Source organism: Vespa mandarinia, chromosome 12 (genome assembly GCF_050613455.1).
Source record: "Vespa mandarinia isolate Hongniang chromosome 12, ASM5061345v1, whole genome shotgun sequence".
Classification (NCBI taxonomy): domain Eukaryota; kingdom Metazoa; phylum Arthropoda; class Insecta; order Hymenoptera; family Vespidae; genus Vespa; species Vespa mandarinia.
The window spans coordinates 549,008-561,787 of NC_140821.1; the positions used below are offsets into that span (position 1 = coordinate 549,008).

At 27.6% G+C, this 12,780-nt stretch overlaps 3 protein-coding genes across 8 annotated transcripts; 1 reads left to right on the forward strand and 2 right to left on the reverse strand.

The window, feature by feature from the left end:
• Positions 1–3,178: 3,178 nt before the first annotated feature.
• LOC118448844 (uncharacterized) lies at positions 3,179–8,961 on the reverse strand. Of its 4 annotated transcripts, none has more exons than XM_035882676.2 (14): positions 8,401–8,961; positions 7,457–7,727; positions 7,259–7,380; positions 7,062–7,183; positions 6,837–6,979; positions 6,512–6,680; positions 5,927–6,380; positions 5,370–5,707; positions 4,920–5,266; positions 4,743–4,816; positions 4,368–4,599; positions 4,098–4,273; positions 3,743–4,018; positions 3,179–3,613 (listed from the first exon to the last, which is right to left on the reverse strand). In XM_035882676.2, exons 1-14 carry the CDS (start codon positions 8,536–8,538, stop codon positions 3,428–3,430), a joined length of 3,048 nt encoding a protein of 1,015 aa, XP_035738569.1. In that variant the 5' UTR covers positions 8,539–8,961; the 3' UTR covers positions 3,179–3,427. The 4 variants fall into 4 exon arrangements, with proteins under 4 accessions (XP_035738569.1, XP_035738570.1, XP_085516746.1 ...); XM_035882677.2 differs by lacking the exon at positions 8,401–8,961 and adding an exon at positions 8,236–8,374; XM_085660620.1 differs by lacking the exon at positions 8,401–8,961 and adding an exon at positions 8,207–8,287.
• Positions 8,962–9,510: 549 nt separating this feature from the next.
• On the reverse strand, positions 9,511–11,059 carry SelT (selenoprotein T). Its single transcript, XM_035882831.2, has 4 exons — positions 10,781–11,059; positions 10,318–10,447; positions 10,052–10,247; positions 9,511–9,917 (listed from the first exon to the last, which is right to left on the reverse strand). Exons 1-4 carry the CDS (start codon positions 10,915–10,917, stop codon positions 9,787–9,789), a joined length of 594 nt encoding a protein of 197 aa, XP_035738724.1. The 5' UTR covers positions 10,918–11,059; the 3' UTR covers positions 9,511–9,786.
• Positions 11,060–11,206: 147 nt separating this feature from the next.
• On the forward strand, positions 11,207–12,772 carry l(2)k14505 (ATP synthase mitochondrial F1 complex assembly factor 2 homolog l(2)k14505). 3 transcript variants are annotated; one of them, XM_085660791.1, is made up of 7 exons: positions 11,207–11,251; positions 11,607–11,633; positions 11,734–11,927; positions 11,991–12,101; positions 12,179–12,359; positions 12,431–12,546; positions 12,626–12,772. In XM_085660791.1, the coding sequence occupies exons 2-7, from the start codon at positions 11,615–11,617 to the stop codon at positions 12,770–12,772; spliced, it is 768 nt and encodes a 255-aa protein (XP_085516917.1). In that variant the 5' UTR covers positions 11,207–11,251; positions 11,607–11,614. The 3 variants fall into 3 exon arrangements, with proteins under 3 accessions (XP_085516917.1, XP_085516916.1, XP_035738709.2); XM_085660790.1 differs by having other exon boundaries at positions 11,210–11,255; XM_035882816.2 differs by lacking the exon at positions 11,207–11,251 and having other exon boundaries at positions 11,311–11,633.
• The last annotated feature ends 8 nt before the right edge of the window (positions 12,773–12,780 follow it).

A 12,780-nucleotide genomic window follows, 5' to 3' on the forward strand; every position in this document is an offset into this window, starting at 1 on the left:
TTTAAATATTACTCTATTCTATTCCGCGTACAATAAATATCGTTTAAATAATTACGAAATTACCGAAAATATTAATTTATAAGCTTTAGCGTTTAGAAAAGTGAATCGCGATGTGCACCAGTCGGAGAGCAAGAGAAAACTAAGTCGCGAACTGTCAAAGTTAAGAGAAAGTTCGTTTATGTTTATGTTCCACAAGGCCAACTACCCCAAAACAAAAATTTTTAAGTATCGGACTATATAAATAATATTATTCTAAGTTCTCGCGTGTTTCCGAATTTTTAATGTTTAAATAAATATACTGTTGTTTAAATATTACTCTAATCTATCCCGCGTGCAATAAAAATCGTTTAAATAATTATAAAATTACCGATTATATTAATTTATAAGCTTTAGCGTTTAGAAAAGTGAATCGCGATGTGCACCGGTCGGAGAGCAAGAGAAAACTAAGTCGCGAACTATCAAAGTCGTCAAAAAATGCGTTTATGTTTATATTACACGAGGCAACTACGCCGAAATTAAAATTTTAAAGTACCAGAAGTTTATATTAAAATTATTTTAAGTTCCGAGCGCGATTTCAAATTTTTAATGTTTGAATAAATGTACTATTGTTTAAATATTACTATATTCTATTCCGCGTACAATAAATATTGTTTAAATAATTACAAGATTACCGAAAATATTAATTTATAAGCTTTAGCGTTTAGAAAAGTGAATCGCGATGTGCACCGGTCGGAGAGCAAGAGAAAACTAAGTCGCGAACTATCAAAGTCGTCAAAAAATGCGTTTATGTTTATATTACACGAGGCAACTACTCCGAAATTAAAATTTTAAAGTACCAGAAGTTTATATTAAAATTATTTTAAGTTCCGAACGCGATTTCGAATTTTTAATGTTTAAATAAATGTACTATTGTTTAAATATTACTCTATTCTATTCCGCGTACAATAAATATCGTTTAAATAATTACGAAATTACCGAAAATATTAATTTATAAGCTTTAGCGTTTAGAAAAGTGAATCGCGATGTGCACCAGTCGGAGAGCAAGAGAAAACTAAGTCGCGAACTGTCAAAGTTAAGAGAAAGTTCATTTATGTTTATGTTCCACAAGGCCAACTACCCCAAAACAAAAATTTTTAAGTATCGGACTATATAAATAATATTATTCTAAGTTCTCGCGTGTTTCCGAATTTTTAATGTTTAAATAAATATACTGTTGTTTAAATATTACTCTAATCTATCCCGCGTGCAATAAAAATCGTTTAAATAATTATAAAATTACCGATTATATTAATTTATAAGCTTTAGCGTTTAGAAAAGTGAATCGCGATGTGCACCGGTCGGAGAGCAAGAGAAAACTAAGTCGCGAACTATCAAAGTCGTCAAAAAATGCGTTTATGTTTATATTACACGAGGCAACTACGCCGAAATTAAAATTTTAAAGTACCAGAAGTTTATATTAAAATTATTTTAAGTTCCGAGCGCGATTTCGAATTTTTAATGTTTGAATAAATGTACTATTGTTTAAATATTACTATATTCTATTCCGCGTACAATAAATATTGTTTAAATAATTACAAGATTACCGAAAATATTAATTTATAAGCTTTAGCGTTTAGAAAAGTGAATCGCGATGTGCACCGGTCGGAGAGCAAGAGAAAACTAAGTCGCGAACTATCAAAGTCGTCAAAAAATGCGTTTATGTTTATATTACACGAGGCAACTACTCCGAAATTAAAATTTTAAAGTACCAGAAGTTTATATTAAAATTATTTTAAGTTCCGAAAGCGATTTCGAATTTTTAATGTTTAAATAAATGTACTATTGTTTAAATATTACTCTATTCTATTCCGCGTACAATAAATATCGTTTCAATAATTACGAAATTACCGAAAATATTAATTTATAAGCTTTAGCGTTTAGAAAAGTGAATCGCGATGTGCACCAGTCGGAGAGCAAGAGAAAACTAAGTCGCGAACTGTCAAAGTTAAGAGAAAGTTCATTTATGTTTATGTTCCACAAGGCCAACTACCCCGAAACAAAAATTTTTAAGTATCGGACTGTATAAATAATATTATTCTAAGTTCTCGCGTGTTTTCGAATTTTTAATGTTTAAATAAATATACTGTTGTTTAAATATTACTCTAATCTATCCCGCGTGCAATAAAAATCGTTTAAATAATTATAAAATTACCGATTATATTAATTTATAAGCTTTAGCGTTTAGAAAAGTGAATCGCGATGTGCACCAGTCGGAGATCAAGAGAAAACTAAGTCGCGAACTGTCAAAGTTAAGAGAAAGTTCATTTATGTTTATGTTCCACAAGGCCAACTACCCCAAAACAAAAATTTTTAAGTATCGGACTATATAAATAATATTATTCTAAGTTCTCGCGTGTTTTCGAATTTTTAATGTTTAAATAAATATACTGTTGTTTAAATATTACTCTAATCTATCCCGCATGCAATAAAAATCGTTTAAATAATTATAAAATTACCGATTATATTAATTTATAAGCTTTAGCGTTTAGAAAAGTGAATCGCGATGTGCACAGGTCGGAGAGCAAGAGAAAACTAAGTCGCGAACTGTCAAAGTTAAGAGAAAGTTCATTTATGTTTATGTTCCACAAGGCCAACTACCCCGAAACAATTTTTAAATATGGGACTATATAAGTAATTTTAATCTAAGTTCTCGCGTGTTTTCGATTTTTTAATGTTTAAATAAATGTACTGTTGTTTAAATATTACTCTAATCTATCCCGTGTGCAATAAAAATTATTTAAATAATTATAAAATTACCGAAAGTATTAATTTCTGTTTTCGCGATTAGAAAAAAAGAATTACGATGTGTACAGGTCCGATTGCAAGAGAGAACTAACTCGGAAGCTGTCAAAGTTAAGAGAAAGTGCGTTTATGTTTATATTACACAAGGCCGACTACCCTGAAACAAAAATTTTTAAATATCGGACTATATAATTAATATTATTCTAAGTCCTGCTCGCGTTTTCGTGTTTTTAATGTTTAAATAAATGTACTATTGTTTAAATATTATTTATATTGTACACAGTGTATATAGTATAGAACTTTTATACAAAAATTGTTTTAAATTTCTCGCACATTTCCGTCTTTTTAATATTAAAACAATTATGCCAAATGATGTAAAATAAATTTATACCCTCTTGTTAACATTTATTACATAAGATGTTTGTAACCAAAGTAAAATAAAAAATAAAATCCATTTCATTACTTCTACTTGCAAATACACTATTAATGATTGTAATAGCTACATTTTATTAGATAAGTAATAAGTTTAAGCTATAATATTTAGTACATATTACATTTATTTATAATTCATTTTTTTGTCTGATTAATTTATCAGTATTTTTTGTTCTATTCGTTAGTAATTATTTTGCTATATAAATTATTGTTTTTATACAATAGTCAGGTACTCTGAAGCAAGTTGCAATGGATCAACATGGTATGAAGCAACAAGTCGAACTTTTTGTCCATCCTGTGTTGTAAATTCTATAGCTTGTTGTCCATCTGATATTTCTGCCTGATCTTCACCTCCCATTTGATTTATAGTAGCAACAGCTGTTGCATCCGTATCTTCATCCTAAATAATCAAATTTTTTTAATGAAACTTAAAATATTTCACTATTTATAAATAATATCAATTTCTTCTAGATATAATGATATGCGAGAGATTTAAACAAATATGAAAAGCACAAGTAGATAAACTTACTTCTAATGCTTTGACAATTGCTTCTGCATCCGTTTGTATAGTTGATATTGAACTTGTTTTATTTACTTCATTGATTGCAGTATTATTCACTGTTGATACATTACTATTCTGATTTACATGAACACCTAAAGATCCTGCAAACTCTTGAGTGATTACACCTGAATGAACTCTAATAGTTTGACCATCATTTAACTGACTAACAAATTGTCCTTGTGACAATAATTGTCTTGCGTCTTGTATAGAAAGTGGAATTGGATTACCTTCTTCATCTGTAATCTAAAAAAAACAAAATTCAATGATTATTTTATCGATATTAACATATATTTAAAATTGTATTATATTATTTTTATTTTACTTGTAATTGTAAATCTGGCTCCGATAGTTCCATATCCATTCGTTCATCCGAAGTATTGGCTGTGTGGTGATTATGCGTTTGGTCGGGGAGTATTTCATTTTCAACATCCAAATGAGGTAAAGATTGTCCTGGAGTGCTTACCATTCCTTCTTTTTCACGCATCATACCAGCATCAACTATAAATTAAACGTAATTTATGTTTTCTTATCTTTCAAATAATGAAATATACCTTATATTTAGCCTGACAGGATAAATAAATTATAATGATACCAAAATGCAATGTTCTTGATAAATTGGGATCATCAGGATCTTGATAAGAGACATAAATAATTTGTTGTATTCCATCTGCAGATGTTTCTTCCGCCGTAATGACTTGAGCCATTTGATCACTTAATGAATTTTCATCTGTCTCTTGGGAGCCTGGTAAGATTTGCCATACTTCACCAACTGCAGAACCTTCAGTTATTTCACCTAATGTTAAAACTTTGCTTTCTCTATGCACCTGTGCAATAAATTGTTTTTATTATATATTTATATATATATATATATATATATATATATATATATATATATATATATATATTCTGTTATCTACATACAGTAGAAAATTATATATAATAACTAATGTTTTAGATTATAAATTACCTTTTTATGTTTTGTTAAGTTAGAACAATCAGCAAAAGCTTTTCCACAAACATCACAAGAATATGGTTTTTCACCTGTACAATAAATTTAATATACAGTATAAAAACAATAGATAATGTAATTTAAAATATGAAGCACCGTATATAAATACTACATATTATTTATATGAACTAATACCTGTGTGTAACCGAAGATGTTTTTTTAAAGCCCATTGTTCTGTAAATCCACGATTACAATGGGCACATTGGAAAGGTCTCTCTCCTTTATGCCTACGTACATGACACTTCCAGGTGTCTTTATGTAGAAAACATTTGGCACAAAACTCACATTTCCATGGACGTTCACCAGTATGACGTTTAACATGTAATTTAAATTGTGACGAAGTTGTGAATTTACGTCCACAATAATCACAACAGTATGGTTTTTCTCCAGTATGTATGCGCATATGCTCTTGAAGATTACCATTTTGAGAAAAACTTTTGTGACAAACTTCACAAGTATATGGTTTATGACCGGTATGCCACCTAAAACATGTCATTGTATTAAAATAAAAAATAAAGTGACAAATAAAATAACAAATAAAATCACATATTGCAATAATATAATTGTAACAATCAATGTAATCACCTGTAATGTAAAGTCAAACTGGTTTTATGAGCAAACTGTTGACCACATATTTCACAAAAATATTTTTTCTCTCCTGTATGTGTAGACTGGTGATTAATTAAATTTGCTTTTGTTTTAAAGCTAGCATTACATGATTTGCATACATAAGGTCGATCATCAGAATGTACAAGTTGGTGACGTTGTAATAATTGCTTATGTTTAAAACTCTTTCCACATTTATTACATACAAAACGACGGCCATTATTGTGTTCAGCTTCTTTATGATATACAACAGAACTTGGATGATTTAATACTTTTCCACAAATATCACAAGGATATCCTTTGTCCGATTTGTTTCCCTTTAATAAAAATTTTTATGATTTTTTTTTTTTTTTTCTTTTTTTTTAATATTATTAAGTACCAATATATAATTCAATTTACTCTTTTTCTAAAATTATATCTATATATTACATATATTTATAATTAATATTGCATATATCTATACTTATATAATATATAATTATATCTATATATATTACATATATTTTTTTTCTATGGTTTTTATACTTCTTACATACCTCATGAGTTAGCATATGACCTTTTAAATTTGTTTGATAAGAAAAACTTTTATTACAAATGTTACAAATAAATGGTTTTTCGTTTTCATGAATTATTTTTACATGTAATTCACATGATTCTTTTGTGTGAAATGTCTTTTCACATTGTCCACACATAATATTTGTATCTGAATTATTTGTTACATTTTTGTCTGAAGTCTCTGTGACTATTTCCATATTTTGATTATTTGTAAATGTATTTCCTGAATCCTTGGTTTCATTCGACGATGCATTATTCGATACCGAATTTGTATTTTCAACTATTTGGTTTTGATGATTATCATGTTCATCACTAATTTCTGTAATACTACATCCAGTATGTTGGGTCATTTTTTGATGCAGTGCAAAATTGTCCTTGTTTGTAAATAACTTCTTACATTCTCTACATTCGTATTTTACACTTTTATGAAAACTTCTGTAATTCATAAACATTTAATCAAAATTAAAAAAAAATAAAACTCATAATAAAATTTATAAAACTAATTAATCGATAATCATTTGTCTATAAAAAACCAAAACAAAAAAAAAACAAAAAAATATACCTACTTGTGTACAATATATCTACTACGTTGTAAAAAACCTCTACCACATAGTTGGCAAGTAAACTTATTTTTTCGACGTCGCAATTTTGGTCTACCACGGCCTCTTCCACGATTTACGATTACTAATTCTCCTAAATCCTTTCCTTCTTCAGTTTCTAAATGTCCAATTATTTCTGAAAGAGAATAATTTTCTTAATTAGTTTTACCGTGATCATACTAGAATCAATCCATAATATCAAATGTTTATTATATACTACTGACTTAATTATTCTTAATAATCTTTAAAAAAGAAATTACATTAAGTAATTATTAAATATATTAAAATTAACCTTCTTGACCATCTGGAATTGAGACATTTAATCGTTCTTCAGAATCATCAAAATGATCAGCTTCTTCGTCCTCTTCTTCATCTATAACACCTTCTTCCTTAAATATTCTTTCCAATTCTTTGCCTTGAACAGCTTCCATAAATCTATTTTTCATTTATAATTATTATGATGTAGTAACATTTGATACTAAAAACATATGTTTAGTATATTTATATACTTTTTTACCTTTTGGGAACTTTACGCTTTCTACGGCGTCTACCATCACCATCAACTTCTTCAATCTCTTCCTCTTGTTTATCTTCTTCACCTTGACTTACTCCTTCTATAATGTCTTCTTTTAAAATTATCTAAAAAATGTATAAAGTTTGAACAAAGTAGAAATATATAAATATATTCAAATACATTACTCTCTTATTAAAAACCTTAGATTCCATATCAGTATGAACTTTGGGAGGCCGACCTCTTTTTCGTCTTGGTTTAATTAAGCCTTCCATTTGCAAACTTATTTCATGTTCAGCAGTATATAAGGACCCATCAGGCATTACTGAAAAGTGACCATTAATATTATTTTTAATATTATTTCAATAATATTATTTTCAGACTAAAATATATTCTATTACCTTTAATGATTATCTGTTGTTCTAATTGATTATCTTCACTATTTCTTATGTTATTATCAGAATCTGGCAATCCTGTAATAACTTCTGTATTTTGTCTCTCAACACGTAAACGTTCTCTTTCTGCTTTTCTTTGCAATTCGACCTGATGTTTCCACATCTCTCGTATTTTTTGTTGCCCATCCACCAATAATTTAAAAAATTGTACAGTAGCCTCCAGCTGAATATTACAGCCAGGGCAGATTGTTCTAGGTAATTTGCCATCATCTCGAATCTAAAAAGAAGAAAAATTCTAAAAAGTCCTATCAGATTATTAAATATAATCATTTTACTATCTCAAAACAATATAAAATTGTTAATATATTAAATCTATGAAATGAGAATCAATGAATTTAATTCATATGTAACGTATATGTACATTACCAATTTTTATATTTGTTTCTTTATGATATAAAATAATAAGAGAATAATTTTCAACTCAGCACTTTAAAATAATATATAATAAAACTGCTTAACGTAATTTATCATGTTTTTCAAATCTTTGATGTCTTCAAAAGATATCATATGTTAAATTAATGATTTTATGTGAACAGTAATAACAGTTCATTAAACGAGGAAGGAGTAGATAGGATAAAATAAACACGTGTTCGTTAAATACAAGTTTTTTAACCAATAATGAAAGAGTATATGTGACGGTGTAAATAGTAATAAAAGGGAACGTGTACTCATTTTTTAGCGTCATTATTTTTATACCAATAAAGATTAATTTTTGCGGTGCTCACTTAATGATAATTGATTATCAAGAACGATATTGAATATTTGATCTGTGTAGTAGTCGATAAACTCGTATAACGAAAACCAGTGGAGCCCCCATATGGATCATTTAGTGAGCAGTAGGAAGTCAAGTTGTAGTCTAATATTCGAGTATATTTAAAAGTCTTTCGTACCTTTAATGGTAAATAACGATTCACCATAGAACTTAAATCTGTATCATCACCCTCGCCCCTATACAATAATTCTCCATTGCCATTGTCTTCCGCACATAGCCGACAAATAGTAGAATCATACAGACGGACCACCGCCATGATAATAGTACAATGAGTAACAGCATCAGAGAAAATTTAGTGTCCGATTAATAAAAGTGGACAGAAAAGGAGTGTTGCAGTGACATTCTCGATGCATACAGTCTTTCGTATATAAATACTATTTATTAAACATTAATATATCGTTGTTTTAAGATCTATCTATACTATTCGTTCGTGTGTATTAACCATCGATGATTATAGAGCGATTCGTTCACGTTCAGAGGTTAAGTCTAGTTCGATTGGATCACATTCAGAAGTAGAAACCTGTGCGCAACTTGGATGTGCAGTACGTTCATTTGAAACTTACGAATATTGGCCACGTTGGTTACATGAATTTATAAATAAAATTATTGATTTCATTCGATTTTTACACATAACACGAAAATATAACAAGGTGGGGGATTTTACGTTATTATAAAAATATTGATAATACGTAACTCTTCTATCAAGTGTATATATATATATATATATATATATATATATATATATATATATATATATATGGTGAGAGATACGCGTACCTATGTTACTATTAAAGAGTTCCGAGAAATTCTACAAGAAATAACATTATATTATCTATTTATATTTTATAATAATTTCATATATCTCGATTATATTCCAACAGATTTATGTACGAAAGTAAAATATATTTACCTTACCCCTATGATGTGTTTTCAATGGATTTTGCAACTCTTCGATGATTGGTTCCTTTTTACACCAATCATTATGTTCCTTTAGCTATTAGTCTTTTAATGTTCATTGAATATCATTTTTTTTTTCTTTTTTTTAATGAAAATTATTACGGACATAAAATATTTATCAACTGCTTATGTTTAAAAGATTATTACAATACTTTTATTTTATTTATATACAAGATTATGTTTGTCTCATTATACTTTGTTACTGTACTATTGACAACTAGAAATTTTATAAGAATATAGTAAGGAACGAATGTATATACGATTTTTTAAATATTTATGTTGAAATATTATGTTTACATTAAAATAGTAGATGTAGATCATTATTGTAATATCGCTTTGGTAACTATTTTATTAGAATGTTATAGATATATAGATTTTTACTCTCTATCTTACATAGCATGCTAGTTGTAGGAGACATTCATAACGAAATATTAATACATAAAAATAAATCAAGATCATTCAAGTGTATCATACTCTGCCAAAGGCAAATTTCCAATAATGAAAATAATTAAATTAATACAGTATATAAACTATAATAATAATGATATTACTTATTAAAACCAATCTTTCCAACATCCATATCTAGAAATTGCATATGCAGATGACTTTCAATTATCTGGAACAATTCTGGTGGTTGTGGTATTCTTCCTGTTTCAAGTTTTGACCACACCGGAACATCTGTAATATTTTATTAATGATATATGATATATAATATTAATATCGTTAACGTGATATATATGTAATTTTATAATTTCTTATATGTATAAAATATTGTATACTGATTAAAAAATAAATTACACATGCACACATACCATTAAAATGTATTTCAAATGCACCTGATGAAATAAGCTGACCTTCTATTGCATTGCAAATAAAAAATATCATTACACAGGCATAAAAACGATTGTCAATACACCATCGCCATAATGATGGTTCTGGTTGACCTAGCCGTTGAAATATATTAATTCCGCTAATGATTAAAACTATGATCAAAATTCTTGCTATTCCCTAAACAAAATGACAATTAAAATATGTGTATAAATCAAATATATAAAAGATAAGAAAAGAATATATTTACCAAAATGTTGGCTATCAACATATTATATCCAGGAGGATTAAAGTTTTCTCCATCAATCTGTAATTCTGGATATTTTTTTCTAAGAATACCGACATATTCTTCATAAACTTTTCTGTATCCACATGAATAGCTAAAATTATGAAATAATTTGTAATAATAAATATATTAGTTCAAATATGGATCTAAATATCTTATATATATAAATGCATATAAAAACAATATAGATGTTGTTCTTAAATATTTCTTATGCTATTATATTTTCTAAATCAATAAACAATGACATGGAGATTTTTTTATACAATAAAAAAGAGATGGAGATTTTTTTAGACAATCCAATAAAAATAAATATTATGGCCCAAATGATAAATTTTATTCGATTATGTGTTCATTGTGCTAACTTTAATAAATATAATAATATCACTCACGCTATGTCTATCAGTTATTTAATTTTTCCTATACTTACCAATAAAAGAATTTTAATCTTGGCCCTGTTTTTGCACGAAGTTTGGTTAATGGAACTTCATCTTTGTCCGCGTTAATTTGTATAATTACAGCACATAGAGTAACAAACAACAACAAACTTAGACTTCCCTTACGCATTGTTATTTAGTCCATTTAATATAAGAAAATAATACAGACGTTGTAAAAAAGTCACATGAAAATATTAGACACGCTTGAGATGAACTCTAAACTGCTGATTACGATTTATCAGGGGAGCCAAACTATTGTACAGAACGAAAGTTTATCATTCAAATAATAAGATTGTCAACACTAGATAGCGCTTTTAGAAGCGATACTAGCGCACTTAAAGGTATGTGGATTATAATAGAAATTCTTCTTTATTTACACGTATATGCATATAAATTTAAGCCTTCTATGAAAATATTGATATCTATGGTTATGATTTAAAGACATTATGAATGGAATGATTATTGCAAGTATTAGAATTATGCAAAATATCTTATGATTTTTTAATATATCAAAAATCAAACTTACAAATGATCTTTTAGTTATAAATTATTATTTATTTAAGTTTTATTTTCAAGGATTCTACTGTTTTTGTACATTGTACACAAACTTATAATTATTTGTTCTATGATTATAAATATTCACAATTGGTTATACAAGTTTACAGCAATTTAGGATTAATTAAAATGTTGAAGACATTTATTAAATATCACAAATGAGAATTTGAAGCGTAAATAAAAAAATAAAGAAAAAAAAAAAAAAAACTGAAAATTAAAAAATCATCATAAAAATGAGTTCTATTAAATATCGTCAATTTACAGGAACTTTTATGATAATAAGAAGTATGGGTAAGAGTGAAAAGATTTTGATGTAATAACAATTTTATATTTTCTTTTTTGAAATAACTTTAGGTATTTAATATAGATATCGTTGTTGTTATTATTATAGCTACTGTAAAAAGATTTTATCGAAGGACTAACATTTTGTCAAGTGGTGGAAAATTTGAAATAACTTTGGATCAAAGAAAACTTAAAACGCCTAAAGGGAAAATATTTGAAGTAAATAATAAAGCTTTAGCTTTAGCAGTGGCAACAGAATGGGATGCACAGAAAGATATTGTCGAAAAAGAAAATATGCACTTGGTGAGTTTATACAATAGTTATAGCATTATTTAATTTTCTTTCATATTTTCTCTTCTTTTTCAGACAGCTTTATGCAATACTGTATTGGATAATCCAAACAATCAGACCAAATTAGATATAGTGAATTATATTACAAATTGTTTAGAAATAGATACAATTCTGTTTCATTCCAGTGTGAGTATAAACAATATAAAAATTAATTATTTTATATAATATGATGTGAGAGTTGTTTATGAAATATATAATTGTAGGAGGTAGATGATCTATATAAGTTGCAAGTTGAGAAATGGGATCCTTTAGTGCAATGGTTTTGCGATCATTATAAAGTAAATATTGTTAAAACCCAAAGTATAGATACACCTACAGTGCCACTAGAAACGAAAACTATTTTAACAAGACATTTATCGTCGTATGATTTTAATGCTGTTCATGGTAAAATATCACAATTTTGTTTTCAAAAGTTATAAGAATGATAAAACAATAAAGATTTATGAAATATCTAGGTTTTTTATATGCAGTTAATGCACTGAAATCGGTGATTCTTACTTTGGCTGCTATTGAAAGAGTAATTAACGTTGAAGAAGCTGTGAAACTGTCCCGCTTAGAAGAGGAATATCAGGTATTGTATAAACAATTGTTGAAAATGTAAAGTATTACAAGTGCAGTTTAACATTTTCATTATTGCACGTATTTTATAGATTTCACACTGGGGAAACATTGAATGGTCTCATGATCTCAGTAAATATGATTTACAATCTCGTGTAGCAGCTGCAGTTCTATTTGTACATTTAAATTCATACTTTGTCATTTCGCTACCCAAAGGAAATAAAATTCTCAATAGTTAAACTATTCC

Bases quoted from the DNA above. Each gene is read 5' to 3' on its own strand.
- LOC118448844 (XM_035882676.2), bottom strand. From the start codon at position 8,538: ATGGCGGTGGTCCGTCTGTATGATTCTACTATTTGTCGGCTATGTGCG. The intron at 6,681-6,836 runs GTTAATTTTAAT...ATTCTCTTTCAG, and splicing joins AATTCCAGATGGTCAAGAAG to AAATAATTGGACATTTAGAA. The intron at 3,614-3,742 runs GTAAGTTTATCT...TTGATTATTTAG, and splicing joins CAATTGTCAAAGCATTAGAA to GATGAAGATACGGATGCAAC.
- SelT (XM_035882831.2), bottom strand. From the start codon at position 10,917: ATGCGTAAGGGAAGTCTAAGTTTGTTGTTGTTTGTTACTCTATGTGCT. The intron at 10,248-10,317 runs GTAAATATATTC...CATTTTGTTTAG, and splicing joins TGTTGATAGCCAACATTTTG to GGAATAGCAAGAATTTTGAT. The intron at 9,918-10,051 runs GTATGTGTGCAT...AAAATATTACAG, and splicing joins ATTTGAAATACATTTTAATG to ATGTTCCGGTGTGGTCAAAA.